This window comes from Pseudorasbora parva, chromosome 13, assembly GCF_024679245.1.
Source record: "Pseudorasbora parva isolate DD20220531a chromosome 13, ASM2467924v1, whole genome shotgun sequence".
In the NCBI taxonomy this organism is placed as follows: domain Eukaryota; kingdom Metazoa; phylum Chordata; class Actinopteri; order Cypriniformes; family Gobionidae; genus Pseudorasbora; species Pseudorasbora parva.
Genome location: NC_090184.1, coordinates 34,988,642 through 35,014,770, shown reverse-complemented (window position 1 = coordinate 35,014,770; position 26,129 = coordinate 34,988,642). Strand labels below are relative to the sequence as shown.

Below are 26,129 nucleotides of genomic sequence, written 5' to 3'. Positions count from 1 at the left end.
GGAATGTAAAGCATTATGAATAGATTTAAATGCTGTTGGTTTGTTCAACAGAACCAGCGTTCCTTATGCCATCTATAAAAATAAAAAAACTACAGAAAATGTGCTTGATTAATGCACAGAGAACATATTCCAATATTCCAATTCTTTCACAGGCGAGTGTGATAAATTGTGACCATGTGAAAACAAGCAAGAACAAAAGAAGTATGAAAGGCCACCTGTCCGCCAGACCAGGTGCCTGCTCTCGACAACAGCGTGAATAACCTCACTGCTCCACTCACCCCCACCACCACCACCATTCTCCCAGAACCCGCTGCGGGATCGTCTTGTCAAGCGAACTCGACCAGCGTCCCCTCCTGTGAGTCCCTCCAGACACTCCGGTCTGGGGCGAGGCCTAATGAAAAGCAGACCACCGTCCTTTTCAATTCCTCCAGCCCAGCCAGACCACCACTAAAAGCAATCGACTGACTGAATGGACTCACTATATCACAATATGCACCTTACGGCATGCCAGAGACACCGTCTCCTCCGGGAGAGAGCGCCGTGTCTGGATTCGTCTCTCTTTCTCTCTCAAGAGTTTAACGGTGAAGATTGTTGATGGGGGGTGGGAAACGACAAGAGGGAAGAATGAATTTATGGGATTGTGTGCCGCCTCACATGTGTCTTTTGTCCAGCCCACTAAAAAGGAGACGAGTAGAAGGTTGCTTTGGGGAATGAAAAGAGAAGAAAAAAGGAGAAAAAAAGAACGTATGGACAAAAGGAGGTGTGTGGGCACAGAAAGATGTGTTTGAGTTTCTGCGTGCGCATTTGTGTCCGCTCTCATGCGTTCGTGGGAGGAACAGTTGCGCATGGTTAGCGGCGTGTGTGTATCTGTGAGTATCTTTGTGTGAGCGGCTGAAGCACGTAGCTGTAGGTGTGTGTTATCAGCGTTCTGCAGTCGCCGTGTGAGGCGGGCAGGGCTGGGACAAGGGCAGGAACTGGAAGGGCAGGACCAGCGGAGTGTGTCCAGGGTGGGCGGCTCCAGATCCAGGGATACTTCACTTCAGTACACACGCTCACTACCTGCTGCTAACCTCTGGAGCCCTGACACACACACACACAGCTGAGTCTGAATGAGCTAAACGCACTCACATAGAGAAGGTGGTGGTCTTTACTCACGGTCATGAGCGGTTTTATGATGTTACAACGTACAAGTGCTACGAACACACAAATCAGCAGTTCTACAAAACTATAATTAGCATACTACAAATCTGCATAAGGGTATCACGCATCATTGATGTACATTTTTCATACAGTTTTTCCAACCTAGCATTATTTTATTTATTTATTCCAAACACAAAATTAAAATGTTAAGCCAAATGGCTGAGCTTCTGTTTTCCATCCAAAGAAAGTGCCCCAAAAAGCACATAAAAGTAGTCCTATGACTGGTTCCAAGATTTTTGAGGTTATTAAATAGCTGTAGGGAAAACATCAGAATTCAAATCAGCACTAGCTTTATATCTATACTAAAATATTCTTTTCCACTGAAGCTCTTAAAATTTGATTTAAGCTTAGGTTCAATAAAATATGGCATCTTTGCACTCTACACTTTTAGTGGCACATTTAATGTGTCACTGGAAAGAAAACATGAGGGTGTGTAAATGTTGAGGAAAAACTACAATTTTGGGGAAATCACTAATAGTTCAGGATTTTGCTTGCTTAGGGTTTAAAACTCCATGAAGTGTAAACTCCATGCTGGTACAGTAGGTGATGTAACTGCATCATCTGGTGCAAAAATGTATTGCACACATACAGTGGGGCAAAAAAGCCACAAATTGCGCAAGTACTCCCGCTTGAAAAGATGAGAGAGGCCTGTAATTTTCATCATAGGTACACTTAAACTATGAGAGACAGAATGAGATTTTTATTTTTTAAGAATTTATTTGCAAATTATGGTGGAAAATAAGTATTTGGTCAATAACAAAAGTTCATCACAATACTTTGTTATATACCCTTTGTTGGCAATGACAGAGGTCAAACGTTTTCTGGTTTTTACACACTGTTACTGGTAGTTTGGCCCATTCCTCCATGTAGATCTCCTCTAGAGCAGTGATGTTTTGGGGCAATCACTGAGCATCACAGATGTGATTATCAGATTTTTTTTCTCATTCTGTCTCTCAAAGTTGAAGTGGACCTATGATAAAAATTGTAGGCCTCTCTCAACTTTTTAAGTGGGAGAACTTGCACAATTGGTGGCTGACTAAATACTTTTTTGCCCCACTGTATACTGCACACGCACGCACGCATGCACACAGACACACAAATATGTTTTTTATACTGTACACAACCCTAACCATTACAGAATTTTTTTAATTCTGTTTTAAAGCCATTTGGAAGGAAGTGTCCTCGTAAAGGTTTTTGTCCTCATAAACTATATACAAGAACACACACACACGCATACATGCATGCACATGCACATAGATGCACACACATAGAGACACACTCAGCTACTAAAGCACAAGCTGAATGCATACAGTAGGACCTCCTGCTATCCTGCAGAGCTAAATGTCACGGTTCTTTGTGGCTGGGGTCACACACGTTATCCCTGGTAATGTCAATAGTTCAGCCGATTTGTAGGTTGAATGGTGCAGATGGACAGCTGCCAGGTGACTGACAGTTGTCAAACAGATTGGAATCTGTTCCAGATTGGAATTGGGATTGTTAAAACATAACCAGACTAGCTACTCTTTAAATGTTAAAAATGTCAATCATAAACCTTTGGAATTTAATTAATTTGAAAATAGCCAACAAAACATGTAAATAAAATTAATAAATAGATAAATAAATCCTGACTAATCAATTAATAAATATCCATAATTGAAAAAAATAATAATAATGAAAAACTTTGAAGTATAAATATTACAATTACTGAAACTGAAAATAAATAAATAATTAAAGGTAAATAGAAAACTAACAAACATGGCAAAATGATTACTAAAACTTTAAATGTGAAAATATAAAAATAAAAGCCAAATCAAAAAATGAATACTGTAAAAATATTACATAAAAAATTACAAAAATAACACTGATGCCAAAAGTCAAAAATCTGATTGCATGAAACTAGATTTACCTCAAACTAGGTGTTTTCAAAGTGTGGGGCGAGGACAGGTCTGGGAAAACACGGATCTGTGCTTTAGGTCTTAAAGTGACAACATCCTACTAACTGTAGTATTTTTACTTCAATTCTAGGCTAGATCCACCTGAAAATCTTAAAGCAGTATTTCATGTGTATTCTATTGTGTTTCTTTATCCTATTGCTTGTCATTCTAATTTCAGTACTGATCGTTTAATTTTATTATTGTTTAATAATTATTAATATTATATTGGGCTATAGGTTTGCTATGGTATATATAGGGCATCATGTTGTTTTGTCCGAAGGGAGGCCAACTGTCTTTGACCGTGAAAACCCCTGCCTTAAACCACGGCCAATTATAGTTATCAGCCTCACCTAAACATCCTCGGTATGTTCATCATTTAATTATATGGGAGCAGCCTTATCAAATACACCTGAAGTTAGCAAACCCGCATGAGAATGATCATTAGCTGCCACTATCAGCTGCCCGCTTTAACTAGAAGCAGAGAACCGTCACCGATTCCCTGTAAAATATGTGCTGACAGAAATCTTGCACCTTAGCTTTCAGCTCAGAAAGTAAGAGCCGAGTCCATATTGATCCAAGACACCAACCCACCATACTATGATCTCCTTAACCATAGTTAGAGAAGAAATGTGCAGGAAAACAATCTTTCCAATTCCCCTTTGTCTTCCTGTTTTTGTGCAGGTCTGAGGTTTGTGGAAGGTGGAGAAAAAGATGAGAGCTAATGATGCAACTCACGTTTTAGCAGCTAACTGATGTTGCCTTCGAGTCCTCCAGGGAAGCTCCTTCTTATGAGTTCAGAAATCATTATAACTACATGAAACGTGTCATTTCAAAACAAAATATGTTGGGTGAAAAACAGGAAGCTTTTTAAGCGCTGTAGTGCAACAAAGAGCGAAAACAAAGCAGATAAAAACTGGTAGATGTACAAATGTAAAAAATACAACTGGTAATCATAATTTGATGGTGGAGTTTATGTTGTGTGCTCATCATCATTCTGACATGATGATGGTCTGAAGGAGACCTGTTGCTATCTGGTCCATGAATACAGAGAAAACACATTTACTTTACAATTTACAGTTTTTCTGTTATCTACAAAACATCTTTCCCCCCATTAAATGTGCTCCCTTCTCTTTCCACATTCCCCCAATTTTTGTTTCTTCCTCTCTCCCTCTCTCTCCACCCCAGCTAAATATGTTTCTCAACCCATCTACAACAAATTAAGTTTCCCCTCAAACTGAATTTCAAGCATGGCTGCTTTTGTAGGGTGAGTAACTCACTTTTCATTAATTCTTTTTCTTTTCTACCCAAAAATGATGTACTGTATCACTCGTATTTCTCCATTCCCCGGTCGTTTTCCCCCTTTCTAACCAACCCGGGCCCTACATTTGGCTCCTGCAATGAAACACAATTACAGTGTCAGAAAGGTGTATTTTTTACTTATTAAAAAGCACTAAAAGCTCATAAAAACAAGCACATTTTTACATTCCGTTCTTTAATTGATAGCAAGCTGTGAGCTGTAGATAATAACAATAAAAGCTGTGTTCATTTTTTACAAAATGTTTAGTTTTAGTCAGTCTTTGGAGGAAAAGGTCTTAAATTAAAATTTTAGGGTTAGTACACCCAAAAATGAAAATTCTGTCATTAATTACCCTAATATCGTTCGACACCCGTAAGGCCTCCGTTCATCTTACACAAATTAAGATATATATTTTTTGAATCCAATGACTCAGAAAGGCTTTCATTGACACCAGTCATTTCCTCTCTCTGAAGACCCATAAAAGGCACTAAAGATGTCGTTACAAAGTCCATCTCAGTAGAGTCTGTACAATAATTTTATGAAGCCATGAGAATAGTTTTTGTGTGCAAAAAAACTAAATAAGGACTTATTTAATAAGGACTTATTTAGTGATGGGCCGAATTCAAAACAAAGATTCGAACAATAAGAATCAGTGTATCGATTCAGGATTCGGATCGTCAATGTCACGTGATTTCAGCAGTTTGGTGGTTTGACACGCGATGCGAATCATGAATCAATACGCTGATTCATAACCGTTTAAATCTTTGTTGAAATCGGCCCATCACTATAAGTTATTATAACTTTTACTTCGTTAAAGCTGTTGTCCGTAACTTTTTTTTTGTGTTCAAGATTCACAAAAATGATATAATGACAAACTTACATAATAAAAATGTAATCAATTGTAGAAACGGTATTTTTGTCTTACCATGAATCATTATGGTACACTTATAATAAGTGTTTATACTGGGACTATTTCAGACCGGTCTGACTGAAACTGCTGCGGAGGAGCACAGTCCCTGGGTGACTCGTCATAGACTTAAACAGAGAGAAGTAGATCCGGCTGCAATGTTTTTCTGCAAGACATGCAGTTCTGTTCATTAGTCGCTAGAGTGCCAAAACTTACTGCAGCTTTAACAATGTCATGGTACAAAAACTTGCAGTGTAGCTAACTACTTTTTCAGAAAGGTAGCTTGAATATAACGTAACTACTTTAACTACAGTTCAGAGTAGCTTGCCCAACCATGGTTGTATACATTACTCAAACTTTTGGTACTTGCACTTTAAAAAATAAATTGTTTTACACCAAACCAAAACTATTTTCTGCATCCATCTCATGATTCTACCCTATCAGCCCCTTTGACCTAAAGCTAGAAGTTGAAGGCCTTGTGAGATTTCAGGATGTGCGGCATCGGGGAAGGGCAGACCGGCCACGGCTCCGGTTAAACCGGACAGAGTTAAGTGACAGATATGAACCCACGCTGGGAGATAACCTCGTGTCAATAAATCCCCCTCTCCTAACCAGATCCATCTGCCGACCTCTGCATAACAAACAGCTCGCAAAGCACTTCCAAAATATTGAAACAGAGTTAAGCCCTCAAGGTGTGAGCCTTTTCAATTTCAAAAAATAAATATTATCTCTGACTAAGCAAACCTTGCATTACAATGAGAATCGTTTTACTGTTTCAGGAAGATGAAGAATGCCTCTCTGCAGATGAAGAGGAGTTGTCATACCTACCGGTCATATTTCTGCCCTCTTCGTCCACCGCAGCTTGATAGGCCCCCCGTTTTCTTTTATCTTATTATGGCCTCAAGAAAACAATATTCCGCTGTACTACTGCAGTCGCCCCTCTTTCTGTCTTTTTCCATTTCCCACTCTCTCTATTTCTCTTCAGTCTATCCTCTCTTTATTACGGTCCTCCATATCAGCTAGATGATTCCTCTGCTGCTGATATGGGAGTCTCAATATGCAATAAAGCAGCAGGATCACCTACCAATGGGCCCATTGGTCTCGATAAAAGGGCGGCTCGATAAAACGGGGTCACATCAAAGTCTTTATCTTCAATCTAATGTAAAATAACCGCCCTGCAGTCAAGCTCAGGTCACGACTTACCCGTGGCTCAATCCAGAGTCAGATTTGTTAAGCGAGAGCATATACACTGTTAGGTGCGAATGGAAAAGACAGGTTCCATTTGACACCGGCAGAGTGAACGCTGACCCTTGGAGCTCCAAGAGACCCACTGCCAAAGGTCACACCCCGATGGTGAAATGTTATTAGGCTTACGGCAAAGGATGTTTACATCCCACGCGACAGTTGTAGGGAGACATTTCACAGTGGTTAAACACACCTCAGTTGTATTGACATCTGTGGAATGTTTGTTGTATTTCATGCTTTATACACCTCTTGAAATGCTTGGAAATGCTATTTTATTTCTGGCCTTTTGCCACTCTTATTGGCAGAGATAGCACAGAAGGGACAGGAAATGTTGGGGGAAATGATATTGGGAAATGACGAGAGCCAGACTCGACAGCCCAGCCTCGCAAACGTTGCTGTAGCAGCATTTATTATTATGCACCATAACATTGGCCTGGAAACATTTAAAATGCAGTTTAGAGGATTACATGAAGCTTTGGTTATCTTTGGACGTTATCGTGAGTTTGAATAATGTGTTCACATATTTAAGTGATGCCAATGTGATCACATCTTTAAGTGATGCTTTAAATGAAATGCATATTTTTATGCAAGTAACAAAACCAATCATGGTTAACAATATTCACAGTAATACTAATATAGGCAATACTACTAATAATAATAATATCATTATTATTATTATTATCATCAGCATAATTTCTCTCCAAATAAAATTATTGTCACCCATGTGCATTTACAGTCCATGTATTTAATGCAAGTTTTGTTGCTTGCGCAACAGTATCTAAGTTATCTGTTCTGTGATAAGTCAAAGGCCCAGTTACATTTGCTAAAAAAAACAACATTTTGGCAATGAGTTTAGGTGGAGCACAGAGTTGGTAGGTGATGTTTCTTTTATTCATAGCTAAAGGTGTTGACGCTTGTGTACTAACTTCTAGACCATAGATCCAACAAATCATTTTGGACAGTAAAACTTACGGTAAATATATACTGTTTGCAAAAAAAATTAAAAAAAATAAATAGGTAACACATTCTTTGAAACCCATGCTTATAATGAATTATAGTTCAAGTATTATTATTCTATAAATATATTTATAAGGACTAATTAAGACCTATACTTCATTATAAAAACAGTTATAGCTACGTCTATATAAGTCATGCTTTTGCTTTTTAAATGTGCATGCTCATAATCCATTACACACTTATTCATAATTATTAATTATACATTATAAGCTTTAAGTAAAAAACAGAAATCATTAATAATATTAATAACAACAGTATATATATTTTTAATGTTACATACTGGCAAAACACTGCAACTATATAATTTCAAACTGTTATAAGCAATACCATGCATATGGCTGAGGATATAGATTTTCACTCATTAAAATTACCATTCATGTCCTCTAATGCAAACATTAGCCATTAAAGACTTTAATTAATGGATATCATAATGGATTATGAGCATGGACACTAAAAATCTGATAAAAGACTTATCAGTAATTATCAAAATAACATAAATATAACTATAACTGTTCTTATAATGCAGTATATGTCTTAAAGGTCCCATGGCATGACATTTTTATTTTATGAGTTTTTTCAACATTAATATGAGTTCCCCTAGCCTGAATGTGGCTAGAAATTTTGATAGGTGTAAAACGAGTTCAGGCTGTCTTTCTCTGCCTTTGAGGAACTGAGAGCTCAGATGAGCTGATCTTGAATTCTCCTGTTATGACGTCATACCAGGAAAGGTTACCGCCCCTTCCTCTGCTTTGCCCGCCCAGAGAATTAGTAGAGAATGGGTTCAGTTTATCAGTCGCGATGTCAGCACAGGCTTTATCCTGTGGATTCAACAGCACCACCACAAACAGTGAGTAACAGTGTTCATTAATGCCTGATCTGGGATCAGTGAGTTCTGATGTGTAGCTAATCATTCAAGTTCACACAGACTTTCTTTCTAAATCGTTTAAAACTGTCAGCCCTGCCGCTGGCCGTCTTGATACATCAGTGAATCAAGTCAGTGACTAAAACAATCAACTTCACGTAATTTCTGTTAGCAGCATGAGACAAATCTGTTATTTAAATGATTAAACAACAGAGAGCAATCAAAGAACACTCTTTATAATGTTCGGATTGGTCAATCACACGTTTATCTGCACTCTTGCCCAAACTGCCGTTTGAATGACGCTCGTTATGCTCAACAGAAGCTCTTACTGCATTCATGTTGTGTTTGTTTGCTGTTAGCTGTGGTGAAAGCATTTTGTGAGAGAAATAATGTTGCAAAGTTCACTCGTGTTTATTCAGAGCTCTCAGATACAAACAAAATAAAGTTGCACTCTCAAAAACTCGGTACAATAAACACTTCCTCAGCAATCTTTCCCCAGCTCCGTCTCTCCCTGTCTGCTGCTCGCGCCTGACTAAACCACGCCCCCATGTCAGCCAATATGTCAGCCAATCACAACAGTGGGTGTTTTCCCTGAAGACTCACAGCAGACACGCCTCTTGAAACTTCAAGCCAGAGGGCTAATATCAGTATAGAAAAAAACATTTTTATTTCTAAATTATGACATTTTTTGATGTAAATCCATATAAACAATATAAGTACACCCCAGGAAACATTATAAAATAATAAAACAATCCATGACATGGGACCTTTAATGAATCCCATGAAGTATATTTATAGAATAGTAATACTTATAAATGAGGCTATGAATTATTATAAGCATGGGCTTCATAGAAAGTGTTACCAAAACTACATTCAAATTTTAGTTGGCAGGACAAAAATGTGAAAAATTTGAAACCTTCACTTCTTTTTCCTACAACTGTACATGTAGTATTTCAGAACTCCTGAAACTGATGAAGAGAGATCAAATTTCACAAAAAATGACTCAACAAATCACTCTCAATTGTGAGAGGCTGATGATAAGATTTACAGCCACTGTTTGCGAGTCTTCGGATAATAGACCCTGTGACAAATAGAGAAAGACTGGTCAGCTCTTGAGAGAACAATAACAGGCAGCTGGTGGAAAGCTCTTCAAATTACAAAACCTTTCGGACGAGCATTCACAAAAGATTTGACAAGTAAACAGTAGCACAAATGAGAGAGAGAGAGCGATGAGAGATTCGCCATGTGATGGAGGAGAACTCCATTTCGCTTTGCAGTCCATAAACAACCAGATTTCATGCGATTATCCATCACTGTTTCACAGCTCACAGATTCTGCCTCGTCTCCTTTTCATCCTCCTCCCTTTTCTCTTTCCTCCAGTCTCTTCTTTCCCCACCCTCCCTCCATCTCTCCGGTCCGACTTTGACCTTCTCTCTTCACGCAAGGCAGAACTGCTATTGATTAAATCTTGGCACGGGGTGTACAAACACGGAGATAAACCTGGGCGTAAAGTGAGAGATAGAGAGAAGCGTGCGAAGGCCAGAGACGCGTCCGTCCAAGGAGCTTTCCATCCTTTATTCCTGCTAACAGGCTCCTGAACAAGATCCCCCACTGTTCCTCTGTCTGCAGGGGCTCCAGTGACCATTAGAACAACAAAAAATGACCTTCCTCCCCTCTCGAATTCTTGTCTGCAGATTCCACCCTCCTTTCCTCTCTTCCTCCTCCCTCGTTCACTCCTTCTCACAGCCAGCAATCCTTTTCCCCATTTTTCAGACTAAAGAGGCCTACGGAATCCTTCCATTCACACAGAGAGCAATGAATGTGTATGAATGTGACAGCCACATGTTGCACTGACACTTTGAGATCCAATTATTCTGGAGGGTTCTAAAGGTTTCCTTTGGTTCAGCAGAAATTATGAAAATATGCAGAAGGGATTTAAATAGGTATGCACTGATTTAAAAATGTTGACATACAATAATCTGAGAAACATTTTCATGTTATAGACAATAAATATTATTAATAAATATGAAATATTATATACACACTGAATATAAATAGTACATATCACATTTTTAGTACTGTCAATGTAATGACTCCATTAAAGGGGTGATGAATTGAGAATTTAGCTTTCCCTTGAGCTTTTGATATATAAAAGGTTGTGGTAATATAAGAATATCCTATATGTTTCAGAGCTGAAATCTTCCTTGTTAGTCAAAGAAAAGCTTTTATAGACACCAGGCCCAGAAAACGATCAATCTCAGAATATGGCAACCCTTAACGCCATTGTATGCTGAAATGCCGCCTCAACATAAGAATATGTACGCCTGCTTCTGTAGCCCCGCCCATTGACTTGTGGAGCTAAACGGATCTTGCTACTAAGCAAAAAACATGCCGAAGATAGCAAGATATTGTGCAGTGCCTGGTTGTGAAAGAACACAGTCACTGCATAAGCTTCCTTCGGATTCTAATATTAGGAATGAGTGGTTGAACTTTATTTTTAATGAAGTTCCAGCTCACGTGCGCAAGACATTGCATGTTTGTTCACTTCATTTCACCGCAGAATTGTTTGTAAACAAGACACAGGTCAAAGCTGGATTTGCAGACAGGCAGACAGAACAAGATTAAAACACAATTCTTTGCCTTCTATATTGGAGCCGACAGGAAAAGTATTGTGATGGTATTACATAGTTACAGATCGTATTGATTATGTCCACGTGTCTAACTGAAAATACATTAGCACACTGTCAAAGGCTAAAGAATTCTTTATTTGTGGTGGTATTGGTTCATTTCGACTGGTGATCAGACTCGGACATGTATGGGTCAGGGGTTGTACAGCCCAAATTCCCGGGGCTATGTGTTTTCCAGACGGCTAACAAAACGTGAGCCCGCCAACAGGCCGATGAATCTTAAATAGTGAAATAACATTCCTTTCTTTCCATATGTGTGTGTGTGTGTGTGTGTGTGTGTGTGTGTGTGTGTGTGTGTGTGTGTGTGTGTGTGTGTGTGTGTGTGTGTGTGTGTGTGTACGGTTCACAGTTATATCCACTGATTGGGCGGGCCAAGTAATAAAAAAACAACATTCCAGTCAATCGCAGCTAGATGAAAGATGAATCATCGTGTTTTTTTTTTTATAAAGCCGATTTGCGAGCCCTGTGAGTGAATCATTTTGGTTGCCGCTTTCAAAACAATACCACGCATGAACTGCCAGTGGAGCATGAAGCTCATTAATTATGCAAATCTTATCCAATCCTAGCAGTGTGGCACACCCATCAAAACAGAGCATTTCTTGAGAGAGCCTCAAAACCAGCACAGAAAAAAAGCCTATTACTTATTCATTATGATGTTTTTGAATGTAAAAAAACACACAAACAACATAATTTGACTTCAGACAATAGTATATATATAAAAAAAGCCAGTTCATGACACATTTAAATGGATTTTTTCTTCAATTTAAGAGAATAATTATAGCCATTTAACATTACAGTATTGTAGAAAGTTATCCATTTTAACATGTAATAGGCAAAACGTTTAATATAAGTAAATTTAAAACAATCTTCACATAAACTCATTGTAGTAAATGTTTCGGGTAAAATAAACAGAATTTGAATAATCAAACACTGCACAGACTTTACTGCATAAATTATACACTGAATATAGATGAATCCTTATTAAAGCTATTCAGTCAAGAGAAGTGAGTGATTTTCTCTCTTTCTTTTATTGTTTGATTAACATTAATGGCAGCTGTTTCAATGAATGAGCTTCATTTTTTTACAGTATGAGTGTGTTCAAAACCCTTTAAACTATAGATTGTCAATGTCAAGTCAATTTAAGCATCACAACATTATAATTTACAGTATGAAATATGAATGCACATTTATTTTGAGATCTGCTCAAGAATAAAGGTCTGTTTGAATGATAAAGTCCTTATTATAATAGAGGTGAGACCTCTATTATATGGAAGACTATTTATAGAGGTGGGACCTCTATTATAGAAAAGTGCTCTTCAAGAAATTGTGCATAAATCTCATAATCTAGAGTTAATGTTAGATGATGGCAAACACCGTAACACCATAGACACTGAGGGGGACCCCCTTCAATAATTAGAAATGGCCAAATTTTCCAGTGCAGAGCAACAGTTTAACATTGAAAAAAAGTGAGGTAGGCAAAACATTTAACTGTTTTGTGTTTGAAGTTAAACTACAGATAGCAACATTGAGCAGTTGATGCAAACTGCTCAACTTTGTTTTCTCAAATATAGCTGTTTTGAATCAAAAATATGCATTTTTATTATTTATTTCATTCTTAAATCAGTGTGAAGAGACAAGAAACATTTCACATTTTAGGCATACAAATAAAAGTACATATGTGCGTATTTTAAATCACGTTAATACAAATATTATTTGCAAACAGTTCAAAATGATTATTTCCCAACTAAAATTAGACCTAGAATTTCCATCACTGTTCTATAACTATAATTGTTCTATATACTGTTCTGTTTCTATAAGCTTTATAAAAAATGAGTCCCTCCCAATGTTCAACACATGGTTACGGCCTTGGGCAAATGTCTTCTAAAATCTGAAAAGAATGTCCACAATTTAATATCCAATATCAACAGACACTAATGAATAAAAAGAAATCATTAATATTGTCTGTTATGCTTTAACATCAGTATGTGTTCAAATGCCACCTTTCCTTGTAGTGTTCCACCATAAACAGCATCCTTTATGACGGTGTCAAATAACAAACTAGAAAGTAGCTTTCTGATAGGATAGAAGAAAAAATTAATCTCTGTCAACTAAACGTCTGTTTTACGGATTTATTAGGAGAATTTCATTTTGCCTTGAGGTGGTTCTTGTACTTTTGGCTCATACTGATGAAACATGAGGAATCTAGCACTGCCCAGCACACAGCTCAAGGGTGCAACTCTGAGACGGCCATTAAAGAGCCAGTAATCACACACACACATTTCAGTCCACCTTCCATTTGAGGAGCTGTTATTAAACTCACTCCTATAAGTACTAGCCACCGGTGACAGAGGATATATATATATTAAAAAAAAGGACTTGTGGTAAAAGTGCTTACCCCGCACCCTCTGACTACATCCATAAACCTGTACTCCATCAAACCAGAGACGGGACCCCATTTGCCTGCTTAACGTTCATCCTTCACAGCTAGCTGGTCAACTCAACTTGCGTTTTAAAATGTTCAGTCAATTCCAGAACTAGATGATCGGAGGGGGGATTTTTCAGCCCTGGCTGTGAGTCTCAGGATTTTACATCAGAGGACTTTAGGGATGTAGAGAGAAAGGGGTTAGGGACAGCCAGGAAAGTGCTAACACTGGTTGCCTGGAGTTTTTCACAGCGCCTCTGAAGACTGCAGTCCCTACAGGGAGAGGCGTCGGCCTCTTGTATTAGAAGAACAGGAAATCTCAAAGAGGGAGTTGAGGGAAAATAGCAGAGAAGCCGTCAGCAGCTCAGAGTCATCTCTGTGGAAACAATCTTCTCAACATCGCAGAAGAGGTGTGAGGCAGTGTAGCCCATACAACATACAGAAACAGGGATATTTATCCTGGGAATGTGAGTATATTATTTACTGTTAGTTATATTATCATTCAATACTAGCTTGACATGGGGCAATGCAGTTTATATACACATTCTGATATAATATGTACAAATGTTTTCCTTATCAAAAGGTAAAAATCACCTTAATCGAATATGGCACCATTTCATTGAATGACACCAACACACAGAAAAATAGGGCGTCAAAATTGTACTTTTAGGGGTACAACAGCTTGTCGCTGGGGCAGTACCAAAACAACGTTGTACCATTTTTACCACAAAAAGGTTCATAGTAGTACCTTAAGGTATGCATTTGTACTCAAAGGTACTAATATGCACCTTTTAGGAGTTAAAAATGTACAAAGATGCCCTTTTAAGGGTACTGCCCCAGCGACAAGCTAAAGGTAAAATTTTTGACACCCTATTTTTCTGTGTGAATGATCTCATCAATGTTTCTCTCTCTCTCAGAGACATGGTGGAAAGGTGAAGTGAACTGACCTAATTAGATGACAACCAGTAACTGCCGCCACTTCGCACCAACTTCACTTAAGGCTCTTCCTTATGGAAACTTTATGTGCCATAAAACAGAGAGTGAGCATAAACTCACAGAAGAGGAGTTTTAAAAGTCTGGTTATAAAAGTTTTTTAAGGCCTGTTTTGATTGCCATTTACACTCCTTACATCAATGGACAAAAAGAAAACCATATAAAATTAAAAGCAAGTATCTGAAGTATATGGCAACTCTCTTGTATACTAAACACACTTGTAGTGGCCAATGTAAAGAAGGCACAGCTACAGTATATACCATTAGAGTTGTGGTAAAAATATTTAGTAAATAAGGTTAGAAAATCCTCCCTCCTTCCCTTTTATATACATATATAAAGACCCTGTGTACACACACACACACACACACACACACACACACACACACACACACACACACACACACACACACACACACACACACACACACACACACACACACACACATAACATTATAACCACCTTCCTATTGTGTCAGTCCCTCTTTTGCTGCCAAAACAGCCCTTAAACATTGAGGCATGGACTTCATTAGTTGCCAAGATGTTAGCAGCAGATCTTTTAATTTCTGTAAGTTTTGATGTGGGGCCTCCATGGATCAGACTTGTTTGTTCAGCATATTCTATAGATGTTTGATTGGATTGAGATCTGGGATCCTCAAACCATTCCTGAACCATTTTTGTTTGTGGCAGGCAAGCATTACCCTGCTGAAAAAGGCCACAGCTACCAGGAAATACTGTTTCCCGCTGGTACAGGGAATAACAGCCTTCACTCCACACGTGCATCAATTAGCCTTGGCCGCCCATGACCCTGTCACCGGTTCTCCACTGTTCCTTCCTGGGACCTCTTTTGATAGATACTGACCACTGCAGACCGGGAACACCCCACAAGAGCTGCAGTTTTAGAAATGTTCTGACCCAGTCGTCTAGCCATCACAATTTGGCCCTTGTCAAACTCGCTCAAATTCTTATGCTTGTACATTTTTCCTGTTACTAACACATAATATATCCATACAGGTGCTGTGATGAAGTGTTCACTTCACCAGTCTGTCAGTGGTCATAATGCTATACCTGGATGGTGTGTGTGTGTGTGTGTGTGTGTGTGTGTGTGTGTGTGTGTGTGTGTGTGTGTGTGTGTGTGTGTGTGTGTGTGTGTGTGTGTGTGTGTGTGTGTGTGTGTGTGTGTGTGTGTGTGTGTGTGTATACACACACACACACACACACACACACACATATATATGCCAAGACCGTCGTATCACAAAATTGGCTACCATTCAACTACAATTCTTTATACTTAGTGAAGGCAAGATAGGCGCTGAATGACACACAACAAAAGCACTCTCTCGCATGCGCGCTCTCTTTCTCTCTCGTGCGCACTCTGTCGCACGCGTGATCAGTTCTCCTTGCTCCTGAATACTCAAATACAAGTGCACACTGATGTCAAAATGTCCATCGCATGAACACTGTCGGTTATCGCTTAAGTGTACGTAAACAGGTGGGTAATAACTGGATATGTGTCACAAATATTACATCCATGCATTCAGCAGCCCAATCAAATACCTGTCTGTCATTAATGTTAATCAAACAACTACAGATGTTAAATAAATGTATAGGCCTACATATTAAATAAATTGTATCAGTATCTTATGTATTAGTATCTGAATTTTGATTTTATTTTTTTAACACACAGATGCCACACAGATGTCAAGCAGTTTTAAAAAACTGTGGTCATACAACTAAATATTAGTTTAGTGATTCACAGGATTGCTAAATCCCAGAAAAAAAAAATGTTTGTACAAAATAGTTTTGAGTTTGTACAGTCAAAGGTAGACACTGCTATTTTTTTGAACACACCCCTTTCAACTAATTGCCCAATTGCACAGCCTTAAGAGCGTGCATATCATGAATGCTGGGTCTCATTTGTTTTCTGAGAATCTACTGAACCTACTGGTAACTTGCCACGTAGCAATAAAAAATATACTAAAAACCTTGATTATTCTGGTTAGTCACATTGTACTGCTATTATTTTGAACAAGACTGTATATATATATATATATATATATATATATATATATATATATATATATATATATATATATATATATATATATATATATATATATATATATATATATATATATATAGCCTAACTAAAATAACTCATAGCCTATCATATTACATTTCTCATATTAGCCTATTATACCGTATTCTATTATAATCTATTATATTGCCCACCCCTTGCCCACCTGCACATCCCAGCTGATATACAATGTAGTCTTGATTTGGGGGGTCACTCTGCACTTGAAAGTTTGGGTTTTAAATCTTCTAAATCAAGTAAAAGGATTCAAAATCAAGTAATTTAAGCATGCCAAAGTCAACTTTAAACATATAGAATATAATTTCCAGACAGAAAAATTGTGGCCAGTGAAAATGCTGAGTGGCTAGTAACTTTGGAAAACCACTAGCCACAGAGGCTGGTGAGCAAAAAAGTTAATGTCAAGCCTTGTATATATATATGGAAAATATATATATATATATATATATATATGGAAAGACGCGAGACGGGAAGTAAAGAAGAGTGTGCCGGTCAGGCCCTCAGGCTGGATTCTGTCTGTCTGCTTGTCTTTGAGTCTCTGCTCTTTGTTGCAGTAAGTGCTCTTGCTAGCCTGTCAGATCCACAACTGTTGCTCTGTCTCTTTCTTCAGCTCCACATCTGGAAAGGAGCAGACACTCAGAATTCAACACAACAAGCCACCGGTGTGAGGGAGCCGGCTCGAGTCACGTGATGGGTCTCTGTTGAGATTGACGGGCTCTTTGCCAACGGAAACTGACTGAAGGTTGCATGAGAGAAGAGAATGAAACTGGGGAGCGCTGTCTAGACAGGCAGGCCATATGAGTCATGATAACTGAGCATCAACAAAGACCCTGAGGCCTTCCGCTTAATGCAAAATAAACATTTATATATGCTTAAATATTTATTCCAATACACTTATTTTAATCTACAAAGATCATCCTGCTTGGACTATATAAGATTTGGATAACATACACTGCATGCTTAAATAATTCACATCCATAAATGCAGATCTGAGTTTGATCTCTTTTAAATATTCAGATGGCTCCAGCGTTTGACACTCAGATATGGTTAATGGATCTGGATGCGTAGCCTTCAAAACAACTTCATTCTCCATTTGCTGATGCGAACTCGACATTCGAAATGGGCAACGGCGAACAGACGAGCTGACGGTAGAAGAAGCTTCTACGCATAATCATCCATCAAAGCAACTGTCAAAACCCGCTATGCTCCTCTGTCTTTATAACGCTGTTAGAGGACTTTGATGACTAAAGATACAATAAACAGATGTGACGATTGCTGTTGAACATGACAGTTGTTGCGAGTCTGCATTTTAAAGTCGTGAAAACAGCCTGTTCAAGTGTATTTGGTGCGTTTGGACAATGCGTGTAGGTGGGGACGCTCGATCGAATTCATCTTAAAAAACCTCTGGATGGAAAAGAATCGGATTAGTTGCAGTGCAAAAGCAAATGTAAAACGTTTGTGCTCGTATATACCACACCAGCTAGCAGACTTCTAAAAAAAGGCGTTTGACCCTGTGAGGCGAAGCATTAACGGAGCAAAAGAGGTAATTGAGATGTACTAGACAGCTCTTTTTGTGGAACGCTGTTCGCATTTACTTGCCTCATTGAAAGTGAAAGATATGAGAGAAGTAATCCCAGTGTATTACACTGAATCCAGCCTTGTTCTCTGGTGCTTTACCTATAGCACGTGTGTGGGTGTGTGTGCACGCTAAGTTCCCCCCTCATAGGACCTCTGTTTAACTAGATCACGTCTGTGTGTTACACCAGAGAGTGTTTTACTACTGCAGTCCAAGCTGTTGTAGCCTCATCCTGCTCTCTTTTTCTTCATTCCCTTTCTCTCCTTCCCTCTCTCCTCCATCTCCGCAGGTCATTAAGAGTGCTGTACTGCCACATACCCAAGAACAGAGGACATAAAAAGACAAATAAGGCCATAAAAGGCCCCTCTGCCTGTGCATACAAATACATTGCCTCTCACTCTCTCTTGTTCTATCTCAATGTCCCTCCCTCACTTTTTTCTCCCTCATCGGGCATCCATCCTTTCGTTCTTGCTTTATTTCTGACATTATATCTTCTATATGAATTATAAAAAGGCTGATTGCAGATGCTAATGAAATGGCATTCAGATCATTTAAAATGTATGCTTTTCTTTGCATTAGATCAGGGATTTTTGGCTTTAAGAAAACACAGGACCCCGACCAGTGGGGTTATTTATATAATAATATTTAATAATTTGAATTAGCCACAAAAAATGCTAGAGTTTTTATATTCTAGTGACATTTGACAACCTGCAAATGTAGCTTCACCATAACAGGAATAAAACACATTTTATTACATTTTAAAATATATTACAATATAAAATAGTTATTGTGGTGTGGCAAGCAGCGTGGCGAGGGACCGCGAGAGCGGCCGGTGACGAGTGGTAATGAGTACCAGCTGCGTGACACACCGGTCTCGTCTCGCGGCCAAGGGACGGGAGCATAAAAGGAGGAACGAAGGCAGCGGAGGACGAGAGAGGACCAGGCCTGGAGTTTATGTTGAGTTTTGTTATGTGTTTTGCGGGCAGTCGTCCGTGAGGGGCTGCCCGCGGTTTTACTTTCGTTTTGTTTATTTATTTGTATATTATATTTGTTGAACGTTCGCCGGTTCCCGCCTCCTTCCTTCCCATCTAAGAACCTTATTACAGTTATGTGATGATATTACTGTTTTTATTGTTTGTTTTTTTAAATCAAATAAATGCATCTTTGGTGAACAGCTTTTTAAAGAGTTGATCAGGGTTTTTGGGTCAGTGTGTCCCAGGCCAATCAATAACAGCACCAGATTCACCCTTTATTTAACATAGTTCAATCATAACAACTCTCCGAATAGTTTTAATTACTTGTTATTGAATGTTAATGTATTTAGTCTTGGTGAACTAAATCTGCTTGCTGCTGTTGCTACTGTTTACTATATCTGCTGCAGAGGAAGTGTGGGCATACTGCTAATAGATACACAGGCACACTTCTGTGAGCATGTAAGATATGTTGCTGCATAAATAGATGTACATAAATCCTGTAGCAGATCTAGGCAGATGGAGGGTTTCAAAAAAAACTCAGGACTAGCTCACACCACACTGTAAAACAAAATTCAGGCCTCCAATTGAAAATTTTCAAGGGACTGATCACATCTAAATTTTTCAGTTGGCCGAATTGAATTTCAGTTAATTAAATTGCATCAATTCACAGATTTTCAATTCAGTCAACTGAAAATGTTAGATGTGATCAGTCACTAGAACATTTTCAATTGGAGATATTATAATTTTTTTACAGTGCAAACAATCAACCAGTTAATTTAAATGTTGAGCAAATGGCAATCTCATTGGCCGGATCAGGCCAATCAGCTTGCGGCATGCGGTAACGATGTGATTACTTGCAGATAGCATGTAAAGGACCCATCAGCCCATGACTGAAGTAGATATTTTTTGCCATTTATTCCCCCTCCCCAATATATTTGCCCTTTCAAATCCCATTTCATGTGAAACAGATTTCTTTTTTTCCATTGACACCATATTTCTTATCAATAAATGTCCTTTCATCAGTGGCTTCCCATGCCTGGCTCTCCTTGACGAACGTGAAAGTGATGAAGGCCCTAAAAGAGGGCTTTAATCTCTCGAGCATTCCTAATGAGTTTTCCTCTACAATTATTTGATAAGAGCGAAGACGGGACTGTAGGCACTGTGAATGATACAGTACCTGTGCAGATCATGCACGTGCACACAGTCATGCATCCTCAAAGACACTCACATGTGTCTGCCCCCTTAAAAAAATGAGTGTGCAGTGCATAGCAGATACAGAGAGATGCTAACAATAAAAAATGACAGAAACACCTAAAAAAGATGCACATCAATGCAGGCTCTAACACACACAGTGTGCAAACATGCAGACACTAACCACACTGAGGCCCAGCTGCTCTCGCTGCAGGTAATCGAGATTTCGCCGCTCCAGGCTGGCCAGATAATGTTGCAGACGGGAGTAGGTGTAAGGGTAGCAGTATGCAAACTGATAAACGTCATCCTCACGGTCGAAACAGAAGGCGAAAGACATCACATAGTTCCTCCGATGGTCAGGGCAGCGATAGTAATACACATTCTTGGCTGGCAATCTTTGCCTGTGACAAAGAAAGAAAGACAGTATTACAATAAAATGCCCCTGTTTGCTCTCTCAATAAAGATCCATGTGTTAATGTGAAAGTAATTTGTCATTATTTTTTCAACATAAATGCTGGGTTAAGACAGTTGGGTAAGGAAGCTGGGTTGATTTGACCCAATTTGTGTTGATAATCGTTCATAATCAATAACCCAAAAGTGCTGGGTTGGAAATGCAGACAGGTTCAAATGCAAACAGTTCTGTGAGTGCTGATGCCACTTCTCCTATCCGTGTTCGCAGTGCTCATAAAAAAAAAGGAATATGTGTGCAAAACAGAAGCAGAAGACTTCTAGTTGAAGACTGACTGAAGCGAGGAAAACGTCCTTTTAAAAACTGGACTGCGCTGAATGGGAATGGAAACTGAAACTAAAAAAGCTTTACTTGAAATGACCCTATCCGTGTTCGCAACACTTATGATAGGAGAACAGAAGAAAACGAATCGAAGCAGGGAAGAGAAAAAACGTGGAAACTGACTGCAGTAGGGAATGTGTTCTTTAAAAACTGGAGGATTTTGAGGTGTTTTCTCTCACATAGCGGTGATAGGTGACTGATGAACGGAACTGAACAGGCCAGAATGGCACCTGAGAGGAGAGATTATAAATGCTAAACAGAGGCTAAAATTCTCTGATTCACGAATTCCTGTTCTTACAAAGTTGATGTATTTCTTGCCGGCAGTCAGCCTGATTTGGCATTACAAGTGTGTTCATGGGCTGGAGAACAAATAAACTAAACATAATGAAATTTGTTCCTATATGAAAGTGATTTATATTACACTTTTAAAGATAATTTTTGTTTAACTGTTTAAACTGTTGAGCTGTCATTCTTTTCTGAACTTCTGCACTACTCACATACAGATGTACATGTAGTTTTTACTCTACATTTTTCTCAATTTCTGGGTGTTTTTGCTTATAAAATTGCCTGTGTTGTCACTCTGTGTGGTTGTAATTTTTTATTATTTGTATTTTAACTCAGCAATATATTAAGTGTATAACAGTAGTTGATATATAAACAGTAAAACAGCTGGGTTAAAACAAAGCAGCCTAATGTTCTGTTTAGTTGGGAAATATATTACAGGACTGAAGTTCAATGTTGCAAATGACGTTTCATGTCATCAGTGGTAGTGAATAAGTGAATAAGATTCTTTGGGTGTGACAGAAAATTGCTTTCTGACATGGCTATTTACTTTTAAAAAGAAAAGAGACATTAAGATGAATAATACGAGAAGTGATTAAATAAAATCTAAAACAAATCTAATAAAAAGAAAAGTATTTTTAAAAACTTGCAGACCAATCAATCGTCTACCACAGTCACTCACATTACTCTCTCTCTCTCTCTCTCTCTCTCTCTCTCTCTCTCTCTCTCTCTCTCTCTCTCTCTCTCTCTCTCTCTCTCTCTCTCTCTCTCTCTCTCCTATGATCCCCTTTAAAAACCATCTAGATTAAGGCAAACACTACTAGCACACTGTAAACAATGAACATTTCTGCAATGCACAATGAGCAGGATGAACAATGAAAGCAATGTTATTTGCATATAAAATGATATACTGTGCTGTTAATCAGTTTTATGTAGAGCTGCTGAAAGTAAATCTGCACCATCTGCAGAGAGAGAGAGAGAGAGAGAGAGAGAGAGAGAGAGAGAGAGAGAGAGAGAGAGAGAGAGAGAGAGAGAGAGAGAGAGAGAGAGAGAGAGAGAGAGAGAGAGAGAGAGAGAGAGAGAGAGAGAGAGAGAGAGAGAAAATAGCAGTGAAGGACAGGCAAAGAACATATGATAGAAGGCAATGGAGAGAATAACAGCAGGAGGGAGATAGTGAGAAGATGAGAAAGAGAGGAAAGATCAGAGCTGCGATGGGTTGACTGTGGGACAGGGGAGAGAGAGAGAGAGAGAGAGAGAGAGAGAGAGAGAGAGAGAGAGAGAGAGAGAGAGAGAGAGAGAGAGAGAGAGAGAAGAGAGAGAGAGAGAGAGAGAGAGAGAGAGAGAGAGAGAGAGAGAGAGAGAGAGAGAGAGAGAGATCAGATGGAGATGCTATCTATGTGAACAGCACAGAAGCTTCCACGCGGTCATACTGATAAGAGAGAGGAACAGCTCTCTAAAGTAAACCTCCAGTCCTTCCATCTCATTCCTTTCCACTAAACAACTCACATACACACTGTACGCTGATGTACCCGGGTTAGTGTCTTTGTTTGAACGCTTCAAAAGTTATAAACACACACCTGTTCCCTTATCTGCAGTTACCCACACGCATAAAAACATATAAAAACACAGAAATATACAGTGCGATCCAAAAGCCTGAGACTATATTGAAAATATGAGAAGCAAAATCCTTTTTAGGATTTTGAACGTTTCAAATAAAGACATTATGTCAAATAAATAAGAAATATTTTAGATTATGACTAATCTACATCATTATTTTAATATTAATACCACCAAGCTAAAACTACTAAAATCTTCTGAAATTCATTCAAAGTAAAAAAATTTATTAAATTAAAGAAATATAATAAAATAAAGTAAAAATTATATGTTGCATTATATCAGGAAAATGCAAAATAGAAACTATGATCTATTAAACTGGGCAAATCAGCGTGAGAGCGCAATTCCAAAAAAGTGGAGACAGGAGTGTAAAGTTCTGCACGTGATCTACTGACGACGTGAAAAAAAAAAAAAAAAAAAAAAACAAAACAGACGCAGCTGGATCATTTGCATAATGACCAACCCAATCAACCAAAAGCAGTGCAAATTAGCGTCTGGTTTAAGACATGCTTTTATTGGACGGTAAATACCAGTAATTTGACTTGCGCAAACTTTAGTAAAACCAGCCTTGCTTGTGTGTCTGAAAGGAAGAATCTAACCTGTGTTGTCTTTTCAGCTCAAATTTTTCACTGCGTGTCTTTAGTAAATCCTGACAGTAGATTTTAAATCCAAAAGAGGGTTTGCGTTGGTGCAAGCTGTTAGCAAATCTGACCCTATATGTTTCAGGTACAGTATTTGACTAGTGAGCTAGCTACATAAAGTATCATTTTTAGACATTACAGGCATGTTTCAAATGCTGTCAACATGCATACAACATATGCACTGCTCAGCTTGTTTCCTGTAATAGCGAACCCCTCGAGTGCAGCATTGTGATTGGCCGTTTAAAAGAGCACGTTCCTCCCTCATGTTCATTAGGAATCCCGTGAGAAATAAAGCTATGTAGAACTATGCAAATATAAAAACAGCCACACACAGCGCATGCCAACATAACAGAGCTTCATCCATACCCACACTGCAGAATGTATACAGACTCCTCTACAACCTGAACAAAGTGAACCGCTCAGCCGAAATGAAAGTGAATTAGCTTTTCTCTGTGGAGGAAAAGACAGCAAATGAACGATCAAGCTGAGAAATCCTCTGGGGAATTTCTACAACACTGCTATCTCTACATGTCTCAAAAGAGTGTTAACACACAGGACATGTGCCTGCTTGGTCCAAACTACACTCTACTGCTAACACACTCACAGAGACACATTAAATGATCTCTAATGCATGTCAGGCTTGGCAACAATATACTCCATCACGAACAAACACATGACCCTTCACTATCAGTTACTTACATCTTAACACACCCCACATCCTACTCTTAACCTATGACACCGAAAAAAACACAAACTGACACCCACAATTCACGCACAAATACAATTTTGTTTTTTTATGGTACTATTCAGTTAACCAATATGTAAACAGCTGTAAATGCACTACTGTATTCTGAAAGACCTCAATTATTAGAGACACTTTATTAATTTCAATAGACACAGATAAACCAACAAATAGGCTGTATGAGTCATCAAAATAAAACTTAAATTAAAATCTAAACAAACAAACAAACAAAAACATTGCATGAATACTTTAATTCATTAAGGATGCATCAAATTGATCAAAAGTGAGTTTAAATATAATTATAACGTTACAAAAGATTATTATTTCAAATAAAAACGAAACTAACTAAACTTCTTTGGGTCTTTCTATTCCTTAAAGAATCCTGATATCACATGAATAAGTTACATTTTAAAATATAACAAAATGGTAATTCCCATTTATATTAAAACAGAAATTTCACAAATCAACATTTTTACACAATCTGTATTTTGATCAAATAAATGGAGCCTTATTGAGACTTTTACATACATTACAATTTAAATAAAAATCCTCTTTTTTTAATAAAACAATATTTTAAGAAAAAATGGTCCTAGAAAATCTTTATATAATCAGATTTCATAATTTCAAAAATATTTAATTTATAAACAGAAACGCATTTGTTTACATACAGTATGTATGTGTATTATGTGTGAGTCTTATGACCAGGGTTAGCTGTGCTTGCTGCAGTATTTGGCCTGCGTTTGAGTGGGGTTAGGTTCAGGACCCGCGTCTGTTTGTCGCGCACCCCGAGTACCCTGCCAAGCAGACATTAGCGCACGCACACACACACACACACACCTCTCCCCATGCAGGGTTAATGAAACAGCGTGACACCTCACTTTATTTTTTTATTTATCTGTTTGGGCATTATCCCGGTTCCTCTCCAGCGTTTGACCTTGTTGGCTACTGAGCGAGTCGTGGCTATTGATTTTAATTACCCAGCGGGAATTTACTGCTCGCCTTTCCCGCGCCGCTGCGTCGCTATTGGCCAGAGAAAATAGCTTTGTGTTGCCCCTCAATGTGCGAGAGAGAGAGAGAGAGAGAGCGCCTGGTGAATCTCGAACCTGCTGGGCGTTTTCTATCTTCACTGCAATGTATGTTCTCGCCTCTATCATTCTCTCTCTCTCTCGCTCTCTCTCTATCTCTCTCTCTCTCTCTCGTTGTGGCTGCTGGTAATTTGTTTTATCTAAATGATAGTGCCCCATGCCTCCCTGTGCTGGTGGATGTGGTACAATGCCCCCCGTTCCAAAACACATTTATCTCGCTGTGTGTCTGAGGGGGGAAAAAAACCGGCCGGCGGACAATAACCTACACACACACGGCTTAACAATTCAGCTGCCCCCAAACCCCTTTTATACACACTCCCCACCCTGAGGAACACACACAAAAAGTGAGCTGTTGCTCTCCAGCTCTCTTTTCATATAGAGAAAAGGTCAACGCCTGGAGCTCAAGGTCACAGACTTTAAAAATGAGAGAGTTTTCATAACATGTTAGAGAAAGAGTAAAGAAACCCAAAGTTTCTTCAACTTGAGTGAGCAAGGCTATCGCTGACTAGCGGTTGTATCTCAATTTTCCTGTGTGCGCTGGGCCCGTACCGAGGTGTCATTCCCAATCGCGGCTCTTTTCA

At 38.7% G+C, this 26,129-nt stretch overlaps 1 protein-coding gene across 1 annotated transcript in view; it reads right to left on the bottom strand.

Moving 5' to 3' along the window:
- The window catches only part of agbl4 (AGBL carboxypeptidase 4), a 451,864-nt gene that overhangs the window by 178,132 nt on the left and 247,603 nt on the right, over window positions 1-26,129 (bottom strand). Inside the window, 1 exon segment of the mRNA XM_067414131.1 lies at window positions 20,579-20,795. Within this exon segment, the coding sequence (XP_067270232.1) occupies window positions 20,579-20,795 (217 nt within the window).